This window comes from Andrographis paniculata, unplaced genomic scaffold (genome assembly GCF_009805555.1).
Source record: "Andrographis paniculata isolate CXL003 unplaced genomic scaffold, ASM980555v1 Contig45END, whole genome shotgun sequence".
Classification (NCBI taxonomy): Eukaryota; Viridiplantae; Streptophyta; class Magnoliopsida; order Lamiales; family Acanthaceae; genus Andrographis; species Andrographis paniculata.
In genome coordinates, this window is record NW_026137579.1 from 716,377 (window position 1) to 742,429 (window position 26,053).

At 35.6% G+C, this 26,053-nt stretch overlaps 4 protein-coding genes across 5 annotated transcripts; 3 read left to right on the plus strand and 1 right to left on the minus strand.

The window, feature by feature from the left end:
• Nucleotides 1–128: 128 nt before the first annotated feature.
• LOC127251596 (constitutive photomorphogenesis protein 10) lies at nt 129–2,482 on the minus strand. The gene is made up of 4 exons (XM_051275339.1): nt 2,241–2,482; nt 1,208–1,281; nt 669–816; nt 129–546 (listed from the first exon to the last, which is right to left on the minus strand). Exons 1-4 carry the CDS (start codon nt 2,440–2,442, stop codon nt 449–451), a joined length of 522 nt encoding a protein of 173 aa, XP_051131296.1. The 5' UTR covers nt 2,443–2,482; the 3' UTR covers nt 129–448.
• An 8,527-nt stretch (nt 2,483–11,009) lies between these two features.
• Nucleotides 11,010–14,315, plus strand: LOC127251615 (IQ domain-containing protein IQM2-like). The gene is made up of 8 exons (XM_051275380.1): nt 11,010–11,285; nt 11,780–12,268; nt 12,361–12,426; nt 12,506–12,594; nt 12,682–12,772; nt 12,858–13,097; nt 13,208–13,309; nt 13,416–14,315. The coding sequence occupies exons 2-8, from the start codon at nt 11,786–11,788 to the stop codon at nt 14,103–14,105; spliced, it is 1,761 nt and encodes a 586-aa protein (XP_051131337.1). The 5' UTR covers nt 11,010–11,285; nt 11,780–11,785; the 3' UTR covers nt 14,106–14,315.
• Nucleotides 14,316–14,494: 179 nt separating this feature from the next.
• LOC127251617 (uncharacterized) lies at nt 14,495–16,620 on the plus strand. Of its 2 annotated transcripts, none has more exons than XM_051275382.1 (2): nt 14,495–14,697; nt 14,816–16,620. In XM_051275382.1, the coding sequence occupies exon 2, from the start codon at nt 14,870–14,872 to the stop codon at nt 16,517–16,519; it is 1,650 nt and encodes a 549-aa protein (XP_051131339.1). In that variant the 5' UTR covers nt 14,495–14,697; nt 14,816–14,869; the 3' UTR covers nt 16,520–16,620. The 2 variants fall into 2 exon arrangements, with proteins under 2 accessions (XP_051131339.1, XP_051131338.1); XM_051275381.1 differs by having other exon boundaries at nt 14,832–16,620.
• A 533-nt stretch (nt 16,621–17,153) lies between these two features.
• Nucleotides 17,154–25,770, plus strand: LOC127251614 (uncharacterized). Its single transcript, XM_051275379.1, has 20 exons — nt 17,154–18,476; nt 19,064–19,267; nt 19,993–20,097; nt 20,203–20,268; nt 20,351–20,515; nt 20,747–20,821; nt 20,908–21,062; nt 21,859–21,994; nt 22,071–22,140; nt 22,448–22,575; nt 22,681–22,737; nt 23,331–23,516; nt 23,607–23,699; nt 23,856–23,941; nt 24,024–24,090; nt 24,168–24,234; nt 24,321–24,457; nt 24,571–24,662; nt 24,745–24,811; nt 25,085–25,770. The coding sequence occupies exons 1-20, from the start codon at nt 17,247–17,249 to the stop codon at nt 25,247–25,249; spliced, it is 3,351 nt and encodes a 1,116-aa protein (XP_051131336.1). The 5' UTR covers nt 17,154–17,246; the 3' UTR covers nt 25,250–25,770.
• The last annotated feature ends 283 nt before the right edge of the window (nt 25,771–26,053 follow it).

The following is a 26,053-nucleotide window of genomic DNA, read 5'->3' on the forward strand; positions in this document are numbered from 1 at the left end:
GAGTAGTTGAAGAAGTAGGTGGAAGGAAGAGTGTTTCAACTACCATTCATGAGTTCCTCCATAGCCTTTAAATTTGTGATATTTATCTTCGCCAGTCTCCAACTGTTTACATTCAAAATAATCACAAATGCCACAAATGGATGATAACATTACAAAATATGACCAAATGGCTGCAATTCTTCATCATATCACAAGGTCTCAAAGATGATTATGCAACTTAGTAACAACATTGGATGAAACAAATAATACAACACAGGAACAAGAGCTCTACATATCTTGTAATAAGTTGCTGATTACTTCAAAGCTGAGCAAGAGCAAGGGCAAAAGCAATCAGGGATATGGAACAATGCCTCAGGACAGATCATTTGATTCCCAAGTGCCATCTGAATAAACAAATTTTCCCGTGCACATAGCACAACATCATTTCATGACCTTAACTGCATTGGATTCACCTCGCGAATCGTAGAGTCCACTCTGCAGCTACTTCATCGTGTTTAGCCCTGTCGGCCAAGTATAACTCGGCGATGCCTGGAATAAGTGGTTTGTCTGCAATAACCCGAATATCAGACTTTTGGTAAATTCACAACACATCAAGGCATCAAGAAAACACCCCGTTTTAAGGATCGGAAATGCAGAGAATGTTTGCATTAAAGATATGAAGTGCTCACAGGGGTCCGGGTTGGTAAATATTGATCTGAGCGCCACCAGAACTTTCGAGATAGTTAGAGCTGGACTCCACCCTTCTTTCAGGATTTGCAGACTAACATTTCCGGCAGGATCAACATTACAATGGTAGATTCGAGTTTTAAAAATGACCTGCATAAGATAGCAGATACTCAAACATCGAAGTGTTTACAAAGAAAAAGGAACACAAGATGGCTGGCCTGTCTAGAAATCATCTACCTATGGCCATTCCCATTAAAGAGCATACATAAGACCATGAATCTACAAATAGTCTATTGCATATGCACAGTTGTGGGTTTAGAGTTTTTAGCTATGCTTTAACCGTAAAATGATAACAATTATGGGTAATGTAGTAGAGTAAATATCCGTAGCATCCTCTACGGTAATGACAAATATCTCAACATGGTAATCAAGAGAGGAGCCTTTCGTCGCAAATGCAAATCACCCATATGTTACTTGGTAACGGTAAGTCACAGATAATCAACTTAGTTCTGCATTGACAAGACTATATAACAATGAATACCTTGGGTGCTGTGAATGGATACTCTCCCGGGAATGTTATATCAAGAAAAAATATGCCTCCTTCATAAGGCGTCCCTGCAAATGAAATGAAAAGGATTAGCTCAGCATAATTAAGAAGAAGATAGATAGAATCCATGGCATTTATCACATGTCGCATTTAAGTTTGTTCAGAAAGAAGACAACAAAATAGAGAGAATAATATGTAAGAGGAAAGTCAGACATACAAGACGCTGAAGATATTATCTCATTAACTTAATTAAACATCATAAAACGAGCATATAGAAATGCACGAATTAATCTTGTTCAATATTTCTCTCCAAGACATCCGTGTGCGCTACAACAGATATCGTTTTCCTACAACGATGGATTGTAATGCATACAGGAAACAATATGGTCATGAACAAATTTAACAAGCAGGAAAACTCAAATGCAGAAGATAACTTTAGCATTGCTATTGCCATTGCTACATAGTCCATGCTTGGAAAAATCGACAACCCAAACAAAGTTCAAGAAGTTCGACAACACTAGACAAGTAAAGTTAGAAACTCTTATGAGTAGCATGAAAATAATACTCTATACCAGAAACTCGAAAAATCTGGTTCAAAGTCTAACTATCTCATAGAATTTTTGGGCTCACAAAATATCCATTTGCAGGCAGATGCAAAGATGCTAATATGGCCTTACTCAATAATTACAAGCACCACTATTGCTGAATTCTTGTGACCTTAACAACAGATCATCATCCTTCACCACAAATCACCACCAAAGGCATCATCCACCTAAAAATGGTTCACTTAGGGCTAAAACTAAAGAAACCAACAATTAAGAAACCTACTATGAACACCATGAACAATCTCTTTTTCCTTAGGAATCAAGACTAAATGTATAAAGTTAGTTATTGCTAGGCACAAGATTAAGTACAACGCTGCTGCTGTGGCAATGGCAGAGTTCAACTCATGTTGCGGTTGGTACAACCACTAGTTAGCACAGAAGATATAGAGATGGAATATGCTACAGAGGCGATAGGACAATACCGGAGGGACCGAAGAGAGTGGCGACCCAGTGGTAGAGATTGTCGCCTTTGGGACCGGCGGAGCAGTCCGGCAGCGGGTCCATACTCAGCTCCGACATCTCCTTCTGAATTCTCTTACCCGAAGACGATACCGAAGTTGCAGACGGCCAGGACCGTCCTCCGCTACATCTTCCGCGGCCGGTCGACATCATCGGCAGCCTCATGACCCTACTTATCTTGCGCTAAGAGGAAGCGATCGTTTCGATCGAAATGTATATATTCAGGCCTTCAGGACCGTATTGTAATTAATTGATACTATGAGGGTCCCTATTTAAATTGTTGTCCCAACCATAAAAGCTGCGTCCTTTGAGCTCATTGTTTTCACTCCGAATCAAATTGGAACTTCTTCTCATCAGGTTTGGGTGCTTAAATCGAAATAAGAAATTTCAAACTTGATTCATTTTGGTGGAATTGCACTCTGCTCTGTTCACTCTTCAGTTATTTCATCTGTTAGGGTTTTGGATTCCATGACTTGTTTTGTGTGATAATTCCCTAATCTCTGCATGGTTTGGTTGTTGTGCTGTGGAATCCAGCGTGATTCTTCATGAATCGATGATTTTAGGTTGAGCAAAAATGCAACCATTGCTTACCAAGTGTGCTTTAATTGCTAATAATTGATACTACTTGTCCTCCAATTGAAGATTGGTTCTTCATTAGTGATGTCGTCAAGTTACCAATTCAGATCACTGATCTCTCCCATGAATGAGAAAATTTACATGTTCTATAGGAGTCACAAAAATCCCTGAATGAACTGACGACATTCTTCATTAGAGAACTCGTACATTCTTAATTTATTCATTCACTATCATCATGAAGTAGTTCTAGGTCCATGGTGATATGTTGAAAATTGTCGAGGAATTTACAGATGCTTAATGTGCTTATAATCGACAGATGATTTCGAGTAAGGTGTTCTTACTTGAAGTCTTAGATATCATGCAACTTTTTCTAGATGGATCATACATATAACATATGTGCTGCAGTCCATAATTGCATTCATCACTAACTTATTGTTGAAGCTGCATGTTTAATTCACCATGTGTTCTTATGATTTGGAGCTTTCATCCTAAGTAAAAATTTTCACATTGATTCCTTGTTCCGAGTTTCTGATCTCTGCGCTGCAACTTAATTCACTTGCAAACCATTATCTTGCAAGTGTTGTTGCCAATCATGTAATCCTGAAATCGGAATGTGGTGCAGTAAGCATTGTAAGGTCGGGACTTCATTAATAGTTAGAACTACCTAAAACCAATACCTAGTTGAGTGAAAAAAAAAAAAAAAAAAAGAACAGCTCATTGTCTAGGAACTGCAGGATTGGCTTCATACATCTTGAAATAAAATTGTGGGAATTCTTGGCTGCTGGTATCACTGAATATGCCAGCCTGATCAGTAGGTGATCTCTGATATATATTTATTTCATTGCATTATGTTACTCCCCTGTTTGATGGTATAGAGACCTATTCCTATCTAAAGAAATAATATTTGCTACCATTGGCCCTATTATTTGTCAAGTTTCATTACAAAATTTGTTTCTGCATGCAATTAGTAGTTAACAGGCAAATAATACTTCCCATGGGAGGTTGTTTGTTAGTTGCATTACTTGTCAAAATCAGTGTAGATTAGACTAATCATTGATTGGTTGTATAACTTTATTTGGTTCAGGTTGTACTTGTTTATGGGTATTGATATATATATATATACATATATTTGAAATTTTCATTAGTGGTTTGTGTGAAATACATGAAGGGTTGATTGTGACATTTAAGAATTTCCAAGTGTGGTGTTTATGAACTGAACTCTGAGATGGATTGGTTGTAGTGAATTGGTGCATATAAAATTGAAGCAATTAGATGCACGATATGATATGATATGAAATGAGTTGTGTGTTGGCAGTGGCAGTGTGAAACATGAATGCATGTGGCTGCTAGTACTAGCGCTAGTGCAGGCTAGGACGACAGCGTGTCGATCTTGTCTTATTTTGGCCCAAATTGGAACCGGTGAAAGTTTATGTAATATTATTGTTGAGTGGTGCTTTAATTTAATTTAGGAGAAAATGTGAAGTCAATAGGTCTGGGCTGGAAAGGGCAATTGTGCCGCTGCATAAATTTGTGGAAACTCACACTGCTGACTACTGCTGAGTTGGTGTGTGAATTACTTCCTCCGTCGTCCCAAACATCGTGTAACATTTGTGTTTGACACGGAAATTTAGGTGGGAAGTATTAAATATGATAATTTGAAATAATTTGGATATTAAGTGATGTGATTGGAGTGAGAAATAATTATTTGTTTTTTTATTTAAGTGATGTGATGAGATAAAGTAAAGTGTATATTAATATATGTATAAAAATATTATTAATATTTTTAAATTTGAAAATATTGGAGTGAGTTTGGGACAAAGAAAAAAAAAATATTGCAGAATGTTTGGGACGGAAGAATACGTTACAGTGTGTATATATATATATATTACAGAAAGTTCATGTTGACAGTATTGAATCAATGTGGTGTGCCAGTGGTATTAAAAGTTTAAGGCATGGTGGATTGACTTTTGACGACATCTCATCTCTTGGTAGAAATAGAATACATGGGTTGACTAACACCATATGTGTGCAAGCAAGCTGCTCTTTGACTGCTGTTCATAGGTTCAGCTTTTGATATTATTTAATTTTTAAAAAATATTATATCTATTTTATTTTATTTTTTCATAAATTTTTGTATTAAATATTAATTCTTTTGCTTTTTTTTTTTTTTAATTTTTTCAAAATTCCTAAACGGAGTTGCAAGCAACTAATGTAATATTTCATAGTATTTAATTTAAAATATTTTCTTTACTATCTGTAGAAACCTAAGGATTTGATACTATTATTTTATTTAAAAATTTAAATTATTAGAATACATATTATTTATTTAATTATTTATAAATCGGGAGTTAAACCAATATATTTGTTTGGGGATTGGATTTTAAATCTACTATTCATCATATTTTTTCTTCCTAAAAATATCAAATCAAAACACTTACTTTTTATTTTTTATATTATACTAAAAATCAATTTTACATAACATCGTATCAACACCTATTTATATCACATTATACAAATATTCAAATTTAAAATTTATCCAAACCTCTGAACAAACACACTCTTAATAAGTTTGGAAGCGGGCCTAATAGATACATTTTTTTAAAATTTAAATTTTATGCCAGAGTTAAAAGAAAAATTTTACAGTTAAGCAATACTTTAATATTTATTATTATTTTATTAGTTAATATATACATAAATATATTAAAATTTAAATATTAATTTTAATAAATTGGATGGAGTTAGACATAATACAAAATGTTTTGAATTTATTTTTAGAAATCTAAACACAATTTTATTTTTTTTTTTACCGAATTGAATTTTTGGAATGCGCTTCTTTTTCAAGCTCTATTTGGTACTTAAACCGATGCGTAGTCCGTAGATTTAGTTACAGCCGTTGGATTGTGGGATAATGGATGGTTTGGATTGATTTGAGCGTGATCACCTCACTCGTATCCCACAGCGACTTCTCTTCTCGCTCGCGTTGACAATGGAAATGTGTTGATGACGTGGCGGGAGAAAAAAAGGTCAACTGATTGGGGCACGCTGCTTGTACAGTTCTTCCTATTTTCACGTAATTTGTTCCTATTTTTTATTTTCATTTATCTCTCGTTATTTGTTTTTTCTATTTTTGAAAATATAATTATGTACTTTAATCGTATTTTAAATTTTATAATTTTTTTAATTTTAATTAAACTATTTACTTATTTTAATCTTAATTTATAATTATTTTTACTGAATAATAATTATTTTTACTAATACACTTTTTAATTACTTACTAATTATACTTTACATAAATTCTCGTATCTACAGTAATACACTCATATTATATGGAACGGAGGGAGTATGATTTGCGATTTCCCAAATCTTGTCACACCACCAAAATCCACATTAAAGTCAGTTTTAAAAACAAATATTATACTCGTTTGGAAAATCAACCTTGTCTTCTTTTTTGGACTTTTCTGTATATATTTTATGAAAAAATTATATATGTATTTTATATATAATTATGAGAATTGCATGATAAATAAATAAATAAAGAGAACAAATTCCAGTGAAGTCAATGTTATGTGAAAATAAAAGGATGACTTTGAATTTTCAGTACACAAAAGAATATATATATTGAATTTCAAGTTCGAATTAACCTTTATGCACTTTTTATGTGTTTTTGTCCTTTTCGTCGATTAATCCAACAAACGGAAACATAGGTCAATGCTTTGTGGGGTTGTACCATGGAGTACATGCCATCCAAGTCGGTGGAGAAAGCGCGTTTTTGGCGCAATATACTAATATTGAAGTAGTTGTTAAGTCAGGAATGCGACTTTAATGTGCCAGCGACGCTGCATCATGCACTTCTGTCGCCTTCCCATACTAAATTTATTCAACACCTTATGACGTGTCGCCTTTGCCTTTAGGCTTATTTATTTATTTATTTGTTCCATATCTTTATGCCAATTTTATTTTATGAATCATTTTTTGTATTAATAAAATGTATAGTGAAAATAAATAAATAAACACAGCTAAACATACACTCGAAGGGTGTGTTTGTTCGGGAGATTGGATTTTGTGTTGAAATTTAAAAAATAAAAATTTTGAATTTGAATAGTTGTATAATATGATATAAATAGACGTTGATGTGATATTTTGAATGTAAAATTGATTATTAGTATAATATAAAAAATAAAAAATATATATTAAATTTGATATTTTTAGAAAAAAAAAATGGAATGAAAAATCTCCAAACAAACTCACCCCGAAAGTTCTTTGCGAGGTCTTAAATTTGCGCGGCGCCGACAAATAAGGTGATCACACGTGGAACAAACATAGAGGCCTGTACGGCAGATCAGATCGTACGGCCCATCTGGCCAATGTGGTGTGGCAATATCTTCATCCACGCTGTCTTTTATTTTTAAAAAAATAATTATAAAATATTTTTATCACTTAATTCATGGAATGTATTTATTACACATGAGCATTGCTGGCAATTAAAATTTATTAGTGATATTTTGCAGTATTAAATATTTTAGTTGATTATCATTTGAGATAATGCTTGATGCGTGACACTACATCCCTTCTTTAAAAAAAACTCAATTTTAAATTTTAAATTATTATAAATATATATATATATGAATTGCACATTGTTTATAATATATTAAAAAAATCAATATCGTGCTAATTTGCTTTAACCACCTAAAAATATAGGGAAGTAACATGTTTTCATTTAACGAGACATATTTTGCTATTTGAAAATATATATTGTCCATTTATATGTACAAATATGTTGTATGAATATATTTACTGTGTTTAATACTTTATCTGTCATTTAAATTTATATATTTTTTTTTATAAATTGTCATTGAAAAATATTATCATTTTTTTTAAGTAAAAAATTATTACATTTTTTTACTTTTTTTTTACTATAAAAAAAGTAATTATTATTAATCACTTTTATTTAAAATCGTGCTCGATTAAATAAGCGCACATTTGCATGACAGATGGAGTAATAATGTACATTATATAAACATTATATTATATGACATTGTATTATATGCGATCAATTTATTTATAGTGATGTCAATCCCTTCTACAGAACTTCTGAGAATTTTAAGTATGTTTTGAATTTTTATTTAAATTGTGACTGTGTAATATATTTTCATTAAAATGTACTACTCTCCCCGTTTCACGTAATTTGTTCATATTTTCTATTTTCGTCCGTCTCACATAATTTTTTATTTTCTCTTTTGGAAATGTGATTATACACTTTAATCATATTTTGAATTTATATTTTATAATTTTTTTAAATTTTAATTAAACTATTTAGTTATCTTAATCTATAATTATTTTTACTAATATATTTCTTAATTACTTACTAATTATATTTTACTTAAATTCTCGTGTCTACAGTAATAAGCTCATATTACATGGGACGGATGGAGTACATAATAAGTAGTTTTTAAAAAATCGAAAGTAAACATAATTATATATTACCTTCGTCCAACTATAAGTGTCTCATTTATTTTTTACGTGTTAATATTTTAATATTAATTATTATATTAAAATGCAGTACAAATTAAGAAAAAATTTAAAAAATACATCTATTAGTGTTTTATAATACTAATAACAAGACATTTACACAAAAAATTACTATACAAATATAAATATGTTTTTAATATTAAGCGCAATGACTTAAAATGTAAATGAAACTTTTAAAACCGAACGAAAGAAATATATGTTTTAGCCAGTAAAATATTGATAAATATTTGAAAGTATTTTTTTTGGATCTAAAATAAATATTTGATTTAATATTTAAAAAAAATATTAGAGGACATCTTTTATGAAAAATAAAATAAAATTCAAAAAATTATTATTGTTGTTGTTGTTATTTGGGGGATAAATCCCCCAATAATATATCAGTGGTTGATTAATATTTTAAAAATGCCCCATTTAAAATTCCATCTTAGTTTATCTATTGAATAATGCAGTGTAGTTCTGATTTGGGGATAATTTATTCTTTTAAAATTGCAATATAGTAATTTATTAGGGGATCAAGAGATCTCCAATTTATTTCCTGTTAGGATATAGCTGGCAAACATTAATTAAATAAACATTATTATTTGCACTAATTATACAAATTATTCTTCCGATGATCCACGCAGAGGAGACATCTAGGGTATGTCTCTTTTGGTTGAGTTTAATATTAAAATAATGTTTGATGGAATGTTTTGTGAGATGAAAAAATATATTTTTTTTCGACAGAATTCAAATAATAAAATTTGGAAAAATTGGGGTAAAGAAACATATTGTAATGTGATACTTAGATTAAATTTTTTTTAAAAAAAAATTATATATAATAATGTGTGTGGGTGTAACACCTTGTACTTGTTGTATATATAGTGAAGTGTTATTTGTTACGTGAACATGTCCTTTTGTTTATTAGATTATTTATAACTTTGTCAACTTTGTGGACCCATTATAAGAACTTTCGTCCAAGTTTCGTATCCCCTAATAATAATAATAATAATAATATGATATTATTTATATAAGAAACAATAAATATATTTATATATATGTATATTAGAAGAAGTTTTTAAAAAAATCAAGATAAACAAGAAATTATGCAAGTATTTTTAATTTCTAATAAAAATATATATATATATATATGCAATTAAAGTGTTAATGTCATTAACATCTTGTCATGTATAAAAAGTTGAATAGAGTACTCTCTCCGTCCAAGTAGTTAAAAGTAGTGTAATGACATTTTTGTATTTAGTAGGGTATTTAATGAAATATTAACTTTCTAATATGACGTCCCAAAATAGAAATATTTAAATATTGTAAGTGGACGAAGGGAGTATAATTTATACAAATGTATAAATTACAATTATATTCCAAATCACTTTGACATTGGATCTATCTAATTTTATTTAAATAATTTTGTTTTTAAAATATATTTGTGATTATAATTGGTGATGATTCATTGCTACTATTTATTTATTATTTAAATAGATAAATTAAATATAATAAATACTCTATATCGTCATAATTCATATTACTTTTTACCATTTTTTTATTTTTTAATTGTATTTGCAATGAAAAAACAAATATTAAAATTATCTACATATTTTTACTATCTATAAAATATTATTATTTTTTAATCAACTAAAAAAATAAAGGAATATTTTCCCTTGTCAAAACTGATGAAGTATTTAATATAAAAAAAATACTTTCTCCTCATTTCAAAGTACTATTTTTACCATTTTTGTCAGTCAAATGTCAAATTTTTTTTTTTAGTAAAAGTAATTATACACTTGCAATAAAAGCCCAAAGGGTTCCTTTCAAAAGCGACTAATGAGTATTTATTTATTTTTTTTTATGATAAGTCGTAATAATTATGCAATAAAATAAAATTTAACACATTTTCATAGAATATGTAAATACAATTGTTATTGATATTAATCTTTACTAAACCAATACTAATTTATATATAAAAATCATCAAAAGTTTTGCACTTACAATTTAATCAACATCACAAATTCACTTTCACATTAATACTTACATTGTAATTACTACAGTTTGTAATATATTTTTTAATCATACATTTTATTATAATTTATACCTATTCAAGTTTTATTTAATAAATATGTATTTTTTTAATAAATTATTAAAACATGTACAATTAATTGTTCAATTATAAATAAAAATAGTCAATTGTAACTTGCACAAATTATAAATATACTGTAACTCAACTTGTTTCAAATTATTCGAATTTTCTAAAATATTATTAATGTCAATAGAATAATTATTCCAAATTGATGAGGCTCTTCCACTGTAATTGATTATAATTAAATATTTAATTTAAAAATTATCTAAAGTAATTATCCCAATATTATAATTGCAATTGAGGGAAGAAGAAGAATAAATGTATATACTATACGTATAGTATACGTATATACGTGTACATATACGTACACCTTGCATGGAGATATATATATATATAGTGTGTATGGATATAATATAATAACAATAAATGTACAGTGAAAATGGAAAAGTACCTCACTTTGTCCTTGAATATCCTCTTCCACGTGCTTATCTTTCTCCACCCACCCCACGCCACCCCACCCCAGGCCGCCTGTCCCACCCCCACCTCTCTGTACAGCTTAGCCACCTTGGTATCATATTCATATGTATATGTTCATGTATGTACATGTGTATATATATTCAGTTTTGGTCAGCCGTCGAGGGAAGAAGAAGAGAATAATAGGTTACAAAATTTTGAGACGGAAGAAAACAGAGAAGCGGGAATTGAGGAACGTTTTTGCTATCGGCTGAATTGTGCTCTAATTTCTGCTCATAAAGAAGTTAATGCTCAATCCTTAGCGATTGACTCTGTTTTTATTCCGGCATCCTCCCTTTCCGGCTGTAGTTCGTGCATTCTGGTAATTTGTTTACTTATTTTGGCGATTCTGTGATTATACGTTTGATTCTGACTCGTTGTTTTCGTGTGATTGTCTGTTCGCGAATTGTCATTTGATAGAATGTGAATTGTGAGGGGAATCGCGGTTAGGGTTTATGATTAGGGGTTTCGATTGCCTGGGCATTCTGTGTGTTCTACTGGTGTGCGTATTGCCTGTTGATGCGATTGTATCATTTGAAACTGTGTAAACTTTTCTATGGCATAATTCGCGTGCGGGGAATTGAATCGGAGGTCGTTTTGTATTTCCATTTTGCTGCATCTGTACTGCTTATTTTGCACCGTGGAAACTCAATCCATTGTTGCTGATATAAGTTCTTGTGCTGTGTCGAATTGAAATTTAGGTTCTGCCCAAATATTTGTTATATGGTTCCATCTTGATTTCCAGCCCTATTTTGAGTAATTGTTGCTACATTATTGGCATCCAAGGTCTCTAAAAGTTGTTTCCATCGATTTCAGAATTGCATGGGTGTAAATTTCTCGTCGCCCTTTGGGCTTGTGTGTGATCTAGAGAATGGTTTGGATTCTTTCAACCAAAAGGGAAGTGATCAATCTCGATCCCCCAGCGTCAAGGGCGGATCTGTTCCGTCCAGACCGAGCCAAACTCAAAGCCGAAGATTCATCCAAGTTCCATCTGAATATGAATGTAGGTCTGAGGAGTCATCGAGCCTATTGTCTTGCTCCGGCAGCTTGACAGGGAAAATTCCCAGCTCCCCTGTTTCCGATCCAACCAGCCCAAAACATGAAGCTGCTATTAAGTTGCAGAAGGTTTACAAGAGTTTCCGGACTAGAAGAAAGTTGGCTGATTGTGCAGTGCTCATTGAGCAGAGTTGGTGGAAGTTAATAGATTTTGCTGAACTAAAGCATAGTTCGATTTCTTTTTTTGATATTCAGAAACACGAGACTGCCATTTCACGGTGGTCACGAGCAAGAACAAGGGCTGCAAAGGTAATCACAAGCTAAACCATTACATAACAATATACATGTCTGTATATGCAAGGGAGTTTGGTAACTAAACATACTTATCTTTTGTGTTGCAGGTTGGAAAAGGCTTATCAAAGAATGGAAAAGCCCAGAAACTTGCATTGCAGCATTGGCTTGAAGCTGTAAGTATAAGTCTCTTTCACTTTTCAAACTTTGTTAATATTCGGGGACGGTTCTGATTACTCCAATGATGTTAAACAGATTGATCCACGACATCGCTACGGCCACAATCTACATTTCTATTATGTGAAGTGGCTGAATTCTCAAAGCAGAGAGCCTTTCTTCTACTGGTAAAATGCTTAAAGAATTTGCAATTTCTTGAGGATTGATAGCCTTATTTATTTGCGATGATGAGAAATGAATGTACTTTCGTGCAGGCTCGACATAGGGGAAGGGAAAGAAGTCAATCTTGTGGAGAAATGTGCTCGCTCGAAGCTTCAACAACAGTGCATCAAATATCTTGGGCCGGTTTGTGTCCCTATCACATATGGTTCTCTCAGAACATTTCCCAAAAGTTTTTCTTATCAATAATTTCTTCATTTTACGTCTGCAGATGGAGAGAAAGGCCTACGAAGTTGGATTGGAGGATGGAAAGCTCTTCTACAAGGAAACCGGGGAGCTTCTGGATACTGCTAGCGACCAGAAGGGTTCTAAATGGATATTCGTCCTCAGCACCTCTCGGACCTTATATGTCGGGAAGAAGAAGAGGGGTTTGTTTCAGCACTCGAGCTTCTTGTCTGGAGGAGCAACATTAGCTGCTGGGAGGATAGTCGCCGAAAAAGGTGTCTTGAAGGTATATATCGGATTTGTTATTCTTGCATTTCCTCTTCTTAATGTCGAAGCATCGACTTAGTTGCTAATTACCCGAGGCTCTATTGTTAACATCTATTCGGATTGCTGCAGGCAGTATGGCCTCACAGCGGTCACTATCGCCCCACACCCGAAAATTTTCAAGACTTCATTTCATTTCTTCGGGAGAACAACGTTGATCTCACCGATGTTAAGGTACATACATACATTAAACTAAACTAGTTAGATTATCTCAGCAGTTCTTAATTATCCAGCTGGTAAAAAGCTTTTGTGCTCAATCATTTTCTCTCTTTTCGACCAGCTTGATTCTATCGATGATGAAGACGACAAATCATTCGGAAAGCATATCAGAAACAACTCCTCTGAAGATGATCTGTTGGTTACAGACCACCTGGATCACGAAGAAACCGATACTATAAACTCCACATCCAAAAGGGTCGACTCGTGGGAAGAAGAAAACAACACCACTGTTGTAAAACATCCCAAGTTAAAAACAAGTAAACTGGCTGTTCTTCAGATACCCAGCAAAGACAAATTAGTCGAGAACATGAAGAACGAAGAAGTTGCTGTATCAAGCGCAGGAATTTTCCACCTCGATTCGCCCTTGGACAGCCCCAGCCCCATAACCGAACATTATCCATCATCAACCTCAAAGCTACAGGAAGACATGCATGAAGAACATGATGAATCTCAAGAAGAGACTATTACAGAGGACTCGATTTTGCAGAGAATCAACTCGCACAAAGAGACGACGTCGTACCAATTAGGGAAGCAATTGTCTTGCAAATGGAGCACCGGCGCCGGACCTAGAATCGGCTGCCTGAGAGATTATCCTACAGGCCTTCAGTCACATGCATTGGAGCAAGTACACTTATCTCCGAAGAGTAAACGCCGGATAAGACTCGACTTCCTTTCGCGGGCCTCGACGCCGGTCGGAAGTAATCTCTCCCGTAGCAACAGCCGATATCTCGCCCACAGCTCACATCTGTAAGGTCATTCATGCACTCCAGTTTGCCTTGTAGAGCTTGTAAATCATTCTTTGATTCTTACATTCTTTTTTGTGAATAGAAAGAATGTTAGGACAGCAAAATAGAGGATAGGATTTGGTTGATCCTTTTTTAGATCGTTTTTTGGTTCCTTTTCAATGTAACACTTTCTTGCTGTGAATTGTGATGCGATCATCTTGGAAACATTCATCTTTTGCAATATCTAATTATTTTGAGAGCCTAATCACTAGATAATTGTAAAATTTATGGATGGGCCCAAAATATTTAATTTTTATTGGACCGGGCCCAATTAATATCTTTATTATGTAAATGGTAATTAATTAATATTAAATTAAGTTAGTTGTAATATAATTTGAAGAATATCTCCCATAGCCTCATCATCAACTGTCGCTGTCTGTGCGCTCTTCCTTCTTCAAGTCAATCTCAATAAGTAACTGCACCGAAATCCCCCGTCAGTTCGCCTCCAGATCTGATCTGTGCTAGCATTTTGGTTCTTAATTTGCTTCGACTGAAGCGGAAGATCCGAGTTGTTATGGTCTATTCTGTCTCTGGCAAAAGCGGCATTTCCGATCACTGGTGAGTGACCTAAAATTTTCCTTTCCGCCGATTCGCTTCTGATTACGGAACATTAGATTTGTGAATTCGTGATTTGAAGAGCACATAGGTCTGTTATTTAGTTCAATTTCATATTTAGGGTTTTATGAATTCAGTCTGAGGTCGATTTGGGAATTTTGGGGTTTCTGCTTCGATGAAGGAACTGAACCCAACGGATCCGTTTGGGCAAAACGTGATAAAGCTCATTAGCAATGTGTGCTTCTCAGTATTTGTGTTCTCTGTGCTGATTTTCACCGTAATTGCCATCACATACCAACCCCCTGATCCATGGGAGTCTGCCAGAGCCCTGACTATGGTTTTCACCGACGTAGAAAACGCCACATTCCAGGTGGATACGTCGGTGGTGAAAACCGGGGAGGACATTGCTCTAGCTCCGGTGGCATCGCCAGGGGCATCAATCACACCGATCACCGAATCCACTGTGGAGAGATCAGAGGGGGAATTGTTGAAAGATGCGACCTCGAAACCAAGCTGCGGGGATTCATCAGTAATTAACTGTTCTGATCCTGGAGTTTTGATTGCAATCCAGAAGTTTAATCTGAGAGTGTTTAAGGCAATCACATACTTGGATTATCAGCCTCCGGTTACCGGATCTACGCCGGACGAGTGTGATGTGTCTTGGAGGTTTAGGAACAAGAAGGAGAAGTCATGGAGGCGGTACCGGGATTTCCGGAGGTTCAAGATGGGATTTACCGACGATTGTGTTTACAAGGTTGACCACGCAGGGCGGTGGCATTCGGGGCTAAATGCTCGACGTCCGAGGATTCGTCCGAGTGGTCCGAGAGGGAAGGTGGTTCCGGCGGTTAAAGATGACGAGATTAACGACACGATCCCGACTTTGGGGTCGGATTCGGCTTTTAGGAAGGGAAGATATTTGTACTACTCAAGGGGTGGGGACTATTGCAAAGGAATGAACCATTATCTTTGGAGCTTTCAATGTGCACTCGGCGAGGCTCGGTATTTGAACCGAACATTTGTGATGGATTTGAGCATCTGCTTGGCGTCGACGTACATGCAGAGCAATAAGAACGAGGAAGACAAGGATTTCAGGTTCTACTTCGATTACGAACATTTGAAAGAGACGGCTTCGATTGTCGATGAAGGTGAGTTCATGCGGGATTGGAAGAGATGGGACAAGACTCACAAGGCGAAGATTCCCGTCAGAAAGGTCGCAAGCTATAAAGTGACGCCGATGCAGCTGCGGCGAGACAAAAGCACGATTATTTGGCGGCAGTTTGACGCGCCTGAGCCGGATAATTATTGGTACAGAGTGTGCGAAGGCCCAGCGGGGAAGTACATCCAGCGGCCGTGGCACACGATCTGGAAATCGAAGCGGCTTATGAATATCGTCTCGGAGATCAGCGGAAGCATGGACTGGGATTTCGATGGAGTCCATGTCGTCCGCGGGGAGAAGGCTGAGAACAGGGAGAAGTGGCCGCACCTCGACGCAGACACCTCGCCAGATGCCATACTCGCAAAGCTGCAAGGGTTGGTGGCGCCGTGGAGGAATCTGTACATTGCTACCAACGAGCCTTTCTACAACTACTTTGATAAACTGCGGTCGCACTACAAGGTGCATTTGCTCGATGACTACCGGAACTTGTGGGGGAACGCAAGCGAGTGGTACAATGAGACGCGGCAGCTCAACCGTGGACGGCCTATTGAGTTTGATGGTTACATGAGGGCTGCCGTTGACACGGAAGTGTTCTACCGGGCGAAAAATCGAGTCGAAACATTCTATAACTTGACTATGGATTGCAAGGATGGGATCAATACTTGCTAAGGTATATGGGAAGTGTTGATAAATTGGTGTTTTGGCTGTCGTTTTTGTATGTGATTTGTATTGGAACTCAAAACTGCGATGTTATATATATATAGTTGTTTCCAATTTTGTTGTTCTTGTTTTGTTTTGGCATCTTCTCCTCTTCCATCTTCATCCTGTACCAAAAAGGAACGAATAAACTCCATACTGTCCAAAATTAGCTGATACGCCACGCGAAACCCTAACCAAAGCGAATGAGAAAACTGAAGACGATGAAGATGAAGATGAAGATGAAAGTTAGAATTATTGAGAACGAGAGCAAACGCAGTGGTTCCTCTTCACAACCGAATTCCGTTGAGAGGCCTGCTGTATCATAATCAATATCCTCCACGGCCAACAGTATCTTGACGCAAGCATCTAACAGTAAAGTCTGACAGAAGAAGCTGCATTCAATTTCCATCAGTCAATTCGCCGGCGACGGAATTGATGGTAGTGCAGGTGGATATGCAGGTAGGCTGCAAGGGTATTGCGGTAACTTCACATACCAAATTCAAGGTTCAAATATATATCGATACACGTGTGTTATGGGTGTGTTTGTATTGGCGCACACCTTTATTACGTGTATTTGGGAGGGATATATATATATAGTAATATAATAGAGTGAGAGGGAGAGAGTGCGACATCCCTGGAGCGCACAAGATATCAAAAACCCTAGAGCAGAATCTCATTCTCGGCGACCCGGAGCGCTATGGAGGCCGAGTCGACGCAGCTCCAGCAAGCTCAATTGGCGGCGATTCTGGGGCCGGACCCGGCGCCGTTCGAAACCCTCATATCCCATTTGATGTCCTCGGCGAACGAGCAGCGCTCCCAGGCCGAGTCAATCTTCAATTTGCTGAAGCAGAACGATCCCAACTCTCTAGCGCTGAAGCTCGTCCACCTACTGTCGTCATCGGTGCACGTAGAGGCGCGTTCCATGGCGGCCATCCTTCTCCGGAAGCAGTTTACTCGGGATGATTCGTTCATCTGGCCGCGGCTCACCGAATCCAGTCGCGCCACTGTGAAGAATATTCTGTTGTCTTCCATCCAGAGCGAGGAGAACAAATCCGTTATCAGGAAGCTCTGCGATACGGTTTCAGAACTCGCATCTTCGCTTCTTCCGGATAACCAGTGGCCGGAGATTTTGCCCTTCATGTTTCAGTGCGTTACATCCAATTCCCTTAATCTGCAGGAATCTGCCTTTCTAATTTTCTCCCAATTGGCGCAGTGCATTGGAGAAACGCTGATTCCGTATATTACAGATTTGCATACCGTGTTCTTGAATGTACTGAATAATCCGTCCAATCCGGATGTAAAGATTGCGGCGTTGAGCGCTGTTATTAATTTTATACAGTGCTTGTCGAATTCAAATGATAGAGACAGGTTCCAGGATTTGCTGCCAGCGATGATGAGGACTTTGACGGAGGCACTAAACTCAGGGCAGGAGGTGACTGCTCAGGAGGCCCTGGAGCTGCTGATAGAGTTGGCTGGGACGGAGCCCAGGTTTCTTCGAAGGCAGATTGTGGATGTCGTGGGTTCTATGCTTCAGATAGCTGAGGCCGAGAGTTTGGAGGAAGGGACACGGCATTTGGCTATTGAGTTTGTCATTACACTAGCTGAAGCACGGGAGAGAGCTCCTGGAATGATGCGCAAGCTACCCCAATTCATTAGCAGGCTCTTTGCTATATTAATGAAGATGCTTTTGGATGTGGACGATGATCCTGCATGGCACAGTGCAGAGTCCAAGGATGAAGATGCAGGGGAGACAAGTAATTATAGTGTTGGGCAGGAGTGCTTGGATAGGCTGGCTATCTCTCTCGGAGGAAACACCATTGTGCCTGTAGCATCTGAGCAGTTACCGGCTTACCTGTCTGCTCCTGAGTGGCAGAAGCATCATGCAGCCCTCATTGCCCTTGCGCAAATCGCGGAGGGTTGTTCGAAGGTATAAAATTTAATGGTTTTTTGTCTCTACTGAAGGATGCGAGATTTTGAGGCCGAGTATCACAATTTATTGCATTTGTCTTTATTGCTTTTGTCGGATTCTCCTTTCGGGTGCAGTTGGATCACTCTATTTGTCGAACTGGAAGAATGTTTTAATACAACTACCGATTGAACAGTTCTGTCAAAACTTAATTTCTTTTATTCTAGGTATTGTTAGGCACCTGAATGCTACACTATCTCTGTTTATAATTGAAACATAATAAATAAAAATTACAGAATTAACATGTATATCAAGTTTTTATCATTTTCATATCCTTTCAAGTTAATTATCATTCTAATATCATTGTAGTAACATGATATTTGTACATATGGCTGCTTGGTGGTTTTATGATGCATGGTGGCTCAATGACATTTATTAGTTAACCACATTGTGTGACTGCTTAGTTTTAAAGCACGTCACAGAGGTCCTGTGCTCAATTATGATATCAGTACATTCATTCTGATTTAGCCAACACATAAGTTTGGTGGTCTATTGCCCTTTGGTTGCTTAATATATCTCCCTCACATATTTATCATGTATGATTACAGGTGATGATTAAGAATCTGGAGCAAGTGGTGAACATGGTTTTGAGTTCCTTTCAACACCCTCATCCTCGCGTAAGATGGGCAGCTATTAATGCAATTGGTCAGCTGTCAACTGACTTGGGCCCTGATTTACAAGTCCAATACCATCAGCATGTCCTCCCAGCACTGGCTGCAGCTATGGATGATTTCCAAAATCCTCGAGTTCAGGTATGAATTGTTCATTTGAGCTATCATATTTTCCTTACTACCCTGTCCTCACACCCCTAGTTGTGAATGAGGATGAATTTTATTCAGATCTAATGGAGAAATGCTAAAATTTATATTTAAGAAATCTGTGATAGAATGTTTGGGTGTGTTTGTTTGTGGGTTTGGGTTTTGGGTTTGGATTTTTGAATAGTAAAAAGTTGAATTTGAATAGTTGTTCGATGTGATATAAATAGACGATGATGTGATATTTTGAATGTAAAATAAATTCGTAGTATAATATAATAAAATAAAAGTAATTATTTGATTTGATGTTTTCTGAGGGAAAAAAGAATTTGTATAGTAAAAACTTTGTGTAAAATCCACAAAAGAACACAACCTTCAGTTTTTGGGTACTATGTCCTCATGCAACCAATGATTTGTCACAAAATGTCTAGTAAATCATTTCATCCGTGCAAATTACTGTTACAAACCAATTCTGATCTTCAAGGTCAATAGGCTTGTTTTGGGTCTAACAAGATTGATAATTATAAATCTATTTCATCGTATATCTTTAGCAATCTTATTTTCTTGGCTTGTGAGTACTGTAGTTGCTGAAAGCATCAATTATTTATTTATTTATTTATTTTTTCTGGTTATATTCTCATTTGATCAAATCGAACTTCTGATGGTCAATATCTTTCTGCATTTTATAGATCCAATATTTCTTATTTTCTCTGTTCCTGCAGGCGCATGCAGCTTCGGCTGTGCTCAACTTCAGCGAGAACTGCACCCCTGAAATTTTGACACCTTACTTGGATGGGATAGTGCACAGGCTGCTTGTGTTGTTGCAGGTGCTAATGGCTCAGAACAGGATGTGTTTCTAATAATCATTCATGGATACTTTTTACCATGTTAGTTTGGAAGCAACATTTTAACTTATGGTGTATGAATTGCAGAACCCCAAACAGATGGTACAAGAGGGTGCTTTAACTGCTTTAGCTTCTGTTGCTGATTCGTCTCAGGTTTGCCATTGTTCAAAATTTCTTTAAGATTATAGTGTTGTTGCTTTGCCCAAGTACTGATTTGTAAATATTGTTATGGCAGGAGCACTTCCAGAAATACTATGATGCAGTTATGCCCTACTTGAAATCTATCTTAGTCAATGCATCTGACAAAGCTAATCGCATGCTTCGTGCAAAAGCGATGGAGTGCATTAGCTTGGTTGGAATGGCTGTTGGAAAGGATAAATTTAAGGAGGATGCTAAGCAGGTAAAAGATCTAAATTTTGGATCTCACTTTATTGAATGCATTGAATTATGCCCGTATTTTCTGTTTGAATGATAGGACACTTTTACATGCACCCTTACAATAATTTAATTATGTTGATAGGGGCTAAATGCTTAATGCACCCCATGATCTTATTGTAACTTGCAACTGCTACTCTGATTATCATTCTTTGATGTTTACTCATATTTGTTTTTACTTTTTATTTGCTTCAAGGTCATGGAAGTGCTTATGTCATTGCAAGGATCACAAATGGAAACAGATGACCCCACTACCAGTTACATGCTACAGGTATACCCTGGTCTCGGAAGCTAAAGAGTTTGATATTTTATGTTTTTGCATAGCCAAGTACTAACATACATTTTGTTCTATATTAGGCTTGGGCTAGACTTTGCAAATGCTTGGGACAAGATTTCCTCCCTTACATGAGTGTGGTTATGCCTCCTTTGCTTCAGTCTGCCCAACTAAAGCCTGATGTGATTATTACGTCTGCTGATTCAGACAATGAAATTGATGATTCAGATGATGAAAGGTTATATATCTATGTTCTTTCTTTTTTGTTGAGAAAAGTCTTTTCCTTCCGTAATTTGAAAGGCATTTGACCTAAAGGATTTAAATTAAAATAAATAATTACAGAATCTTCATTCTCCGTTCTATTATATGATGGATCTGAATCAACCTATTCTTGGTATTCTTAAAAGCATGTGGCAGGGATTAAATATATATTCTAATTTTATTTTGAATTGCCTTGATTGTGATTATTTGTGTTCATTTGTATTTGTTTATGCTTGCCTGCACTTAATTGTTATTTCAGTGGGAGCTGGGTTAGTATAATGATGAAGGATGATATGGAATTGTTTTTGTTCCTAGACAGTAAAAGTCTATGCCTTTCTTCCATTACGTTCTATTTGGAGTTCATACCAAGCATTGCTTGTTACTTATTTATATTGACTGACAAGAAGTTGGTTTTTCATATTCTGATTAGGGTTTACTTCTGTTTGGTAAGTATAAATTTAAGAAAGCCTTTTATTTTAGCTAATGGTATTGAATTGGATCCTTGGGTATAATTTGGTGAAAGTTCTTTTGATTGCATAAACCACTTCTAAGTAGCACATTCTGGTGACTGATATATATATGTATATATATTGCTACATCTTATGGAATTAAAACCTATTTTTATCATCCTTTATTATTTTTTTCTCTGAGCATACAGGCTTTCCTATTATCATGTTTTATATATTTTATTTGCAAGTGTGTGCTAATATCCTGCTTATGTTCATTTTGTTAACTGTATTCTAATATTTTTATCCAACTTCTGTACATTCCAGCATGGAGACGATCACACTTGGTGATAAAAGAATAGGGATTAAGACTAGTGTCCTTGAAGAAAAGGCCACTGCATGCAATATGTTATGTTGCTATGCTGATGAATTGAAGGAAGGTTTTTACCCATGGATTGATCAGGTTGGTTAACATACAATGCTCCTTTTCTGTTCCTGTAATATAGATAACAAATCAGGACTTGTTGGATTTTGTGTAGGTTGCCCCAGCATTGGTTCCCCTTTTGAAGTTTTATTTCCATGAAGAAGTCAGAAAAGCAGCTGTGTCAGGTAGCAGGGTTATATTTTTTATTTTTCCTTGCATGCAATTTTATATGGGCACCTAAATCAAATTAGTTGGATATGTTTCATTTCATTCTGCAAAGAGTATAGGGAATCGTGTCTTTAATATAAAAAATAATATTTTGTGTTAAATTGTCAATTTTTTGCGAGTTTATAGAGTATGTATATTAGATATATTGTCATATTGTGTATGTATGTGCATATTATAATTTCTTTTAGTAATATTCATTGGGAATCTTGCCCCAAAACAAATGTTGGGTGATAATATTTGACAAATGTTCATTGTTTTTTCTAGCAATGCCGGAGTTGTTGCGATCTGCTAAATTGGCTGTGGAGAAGGGAATTGCTCAAGGCCGTAATGAGGCATATGTTAAGCAGTTGTCTGACTATATACTTCCTGCTTTAGTTGAGGCTTTACACAAGGTGGTGATCTACACTTAATTAAAAAATTCTATATCTAGATGAGCTATGTTTTTTGTGATGTTTAATGTGTGTGTTATGACATGTTTACTTTATGCTGTCTTGCAGGAGCCTGATATAGAGATATGTGCAAATATGTTGGATGCACTTAATGAATGTCTGCAGGTGCATCATTTTTCCTTGTATAATAAAATATACTGTCAACTGCAAATTACAACCTGTCAATATTGCATGCGCACGCACACACATGTATATATATTTAACTTTATTTGAAAATCTAGTAATTATTTTTTTTTCCATGGGTGATGGTACCAGAGATAAGCCGGACTGTTGGCTTTACAGAATTTTCATTTGTGGGGGGTTTGGTCATCGGGAGAACAGGATTTATATCTATGAGCTTTGCTGTTTGCTTGTTTACTACTCTATTATATATATATTTATCCAGAAACTGTGGGTGGTCTCACAATATAGTTGGTTACTTACATTGATCTATTGGAAACTAACATTGGATTGGATACATGGAAGTAAGAAAGATCTGAATAATTTTACTGTTAGTTGATTTTATTTTATTTTTTTTTAAAAAAAATGTATTAAAATAGATGTTTAAAGCCCTTGCAACTGTATCCACTAGAAAATGATGGTTTAGTTTTTTACTTTTATCCATTTTTATATGAGATTCAATTGTTATTGACTTGGTTTTGTTTTCATTTTGTTTCTGCTCACAATGATTGATAATTCACTGCATAAATCTCTTCCAGATTTCTGGACCACTTCTAGATGAGAAGCAGATTAAGAGCGTAGTGGATGAGATAAAACAGGTGATTACAGCTAGCTCAAGCAGAAAGAGAGAGAGAACTGAGAGAACAAAGGCTGAAGATTTTGATGCGGAGGAGGGTGAATTGCTTAAAGAGGAAAATGAGCAAGAAGAAGAAGTATTTGACCAGGTTAGTTTTTTGTTGCTTGCTGATATTCAATTATCTAATTCAAATATATTGTGTTGAATTCTTAAACTGACTTTGGTTTCCCTGGTTCAGGTTGGTGAAATCTTGGGGACCTTGATCAAAACATTCAAGGCTTCTTTCTTGCCTTTCTTTGATGAACTGTCATCGTACTTGATGCCGATGTGGGTAAGTACTATTTTTTACTCTGTAAAAAAAGCTTTATATAGTTATATTCTACCTCCCAGGGCCCTCCCCCCTGGTCAGTCAACTCAATTTTTTTTCTTGTTTTCATTTAATTCTAGCAAGAGCTTCATTTACAACGTTGCATGTTTATACCTGCAGGGAAAGGATAAGACAGCTGAAGAGAGAAGGATTGCCATTTGCATCTTTGATGATGTCGCTGAACAATGCCGTGAAGCAGCGTTAAAGTACGTGCACACCATCTTCCTTTTTTTGGAATTTGATTCCAATTGTGGTTTTTCTGATGCTGAGATTTTTTATGGAAACCAGGTATTATGATTCCTATCTTCCATTCCTCTTGGAAGCATGTAATGATGAAAGCTCAGATGTTCGACAGGTTTGCATACATTTTTAACATAATATACATTCATGATATTGAGCATTTCTTAATTTTCCGATTCCTTTTTTTCTCAGGCTGCGGTGTATGGACTCGGTGTATGTGCAGAATTTGGTGGTTCTGTTTTTAAACCACTTGTCGGGGGTAAGATGTGCTTGCTCTTTGATTCATTGTAGGCATTTTCATTTAATAGTTTTGATTAATTTTGTTTATTTGCTTTTTTTGTTCAGAGGCTCTTTCGAGGCTGAATGTTGTTATAGGGGATCCTAATGCATTGCAGCCTGACTGTGTGATGGCATATGATAATGCTGTTTCAGCTCTGGGAAAGATTTGCCTATTTCATCGTGACAATATTGATTCAGCTCAGGTATTTTTCTGACAGTTACTTTAGCATAGAAATTGCTAAATTAGTATTCTTTGTTGCTATGCTTAAATTACAACTGAATTTGATTAGAAGCCTTGTTATTAATTATTTTGTAGGTGGTTCCTGCCTGGTTGGGTTGCTTGCCAATTAAGGGTGATCTTATTGAAGCAAAAGTTGTTCATGATCAGCTTTGCTCAATGGTTGAACGGTGGGGCTTTACACTACAGCAAGCATTTGTTAATTTCATACATACATTTCTGCTTGGTGTTGACTTGTGTTTACTTGCTCAGGTCTGATAGGGAACTTTTGGGTCCTAACAACCAGTATCTTCCTAAAATTGTCTCTGTATTTGCTGAGGTCAGTTCCCTGTGCCATTTGTCAACCCAGAGATCTCACCAGTACATGATTCCAGTATTATAACCTATATATAATTATTATAAACTTCTAACAGCTTATTGGATTAAGTTGCTTATGTTTGAACAATTTTAACATGTGAAGCTTATCATGAAAACCCAACATTTGGAAAAAGATAACGGCGACTAAAATACACATGTTCATTGCTCATATATATTTTATGTATGTGGATCACATGCATGTACTTTTAGTATTGAAAAATACTTTTTGTTGCAGGTTCTATGTGCTGGTAAAGATCTTGCAACTGAACAAACAGCTAGTCGAATGATTAATTTATTGAGGCAGCTCCAACAGACACTTCCTCCAGCTACCCTTGCCTCTACATGGTCATCCTTGCAGCCCCAGCAGCAACTTGCATTGCAGTCAATTTTATCATCATAGTGTTCATGGCTCGAAAAGTAGATATTCCTACCGCTGGAGTTATTTCTTGTGTCCTGGTTTGTCCTCATCGTATTTGTTGCTCAATTTTTCACCAGAGTGATATTACAACATTCATTTGCATCCAGTTTATGCAATGATCAAAATGGAGGTTGCTTTGCCAAGTGTGTGGATCCATTGCTTGAGTAAACATGAACAAAAACTCTATGTATCATGTGTATAAATCAGTTCTGGTCTTTGTCTTTTTTTTTTTTATTATTATTTTTCTGGTGAATGGAAATGAGCTCAACAGGAGGGTAGAATGGGGGTCGATGCTATGTGGTCTTTGTCGCTTCGGATCTTTATGATTCATGAGAATTTTGTTTGTCAAATTGAGGTGCTTTGGATGGTACCTGTCTCAGTTTTGATCTGATCATTATTAGGTTTATATAGCATGGATTTTTGTAGTGCAAGGATCGAATACAAGTGATTATTCATGTCAGTTTTGGTATGTTAATGTTTAATTAAATTTTGGTTTTGCAAAATTGCCTGCAAATGCTTATATGTATACAGTTTGTTGCTGTTCTTCCTGGTAATCTCCCTTGATATGTGTATGATCCTTTCTTAGACAAAATAGAGCTGCAATTTTCATTTTTAAAACATCTATTAAAGCTGCTGCTAAAGGGCCCAATTGAATTTAGACAAACTGTGAATCTATGATCTGATGTGCATGTTGATATATATATTGCCTTTGTTTGTTGCCTACTGTTAGGAAACCAATATCAGAAAGAGGTTTCCATTTCTGCACCACAAAGTGCTTCTGTCTTC

Bases quoted from the DNA above. Each gene is read 5' to 3' on its own strand.
- LOC127251596 (XM_051275339.1), bottom strand. From the start codon at position 2,442: ATGAGGCTGCCGATGATGTCGACCGGCCGCGGAAGATGTAGCGGAGGA. The intron at 1,282-2,240 runs GTATTGTCCTAT...TTTCATTTGCAG, and splicing joins CACTCTCTTCGGTCCCTCCG to GGACGCCTTATGAAGGAGGC. The intron at 547-668 runs GTGAGCACTTCA...GGGTTATTGCAG, and splicing joins ATTTACCAACCCGGACCCCT to ACAAACCACTTATTCCAGGC.
- LOC127251614 (XM_051275379.1), top strand. From the start codon at position 17,247: ATGGAGGCCGAGTCGACGCAGCTCCAGCAAGCTCAATTGGCGGCGATT. The intron at 20,516-20,746 runs GTAAAAGATCTA...ATTTGCTTCAAG, and splicing joins TTAAGGAGGATGCTAAGCAG to GTCATGGAAGTGCTTATGTC. The intron at 22,738-23,330 runs GTGCATCATTTT...AATCTCTTCCAG, and splicing joins CACTTAATGAATGTCTGCAG to ATTTCTGGACCACTTCTAGA.
- LOC127251615 (XM_051275380.1), top strand. From the start codon at position 11,786: ATGGGTGTAAATTTCTCGTCGCCCTTTGGGCTTGTGTGTGATCTAGAG. The intron at 12,269-12,360 runs GTAATCACAAGC...TTTGTGTTGCAG, and splicing joins CAAGAACAAGGGCTGCAAAG to GTTGGAAAAGGCTTATCAAA. The intron at 12,427-12,505 runs GTAAGTATAAGT...GATGTTAAACAG, and splicing joins TGCAGCATTGGCTTGAAGCT to ATTGATCCACGACATCGCTA.
- LOC127251617 (XM_051275382.1), top strand. From the start codon at position 14,870: ATGAAGGAACTGAACCCAACGGATCCGTTTGGGCAAAACGTGATAAAG.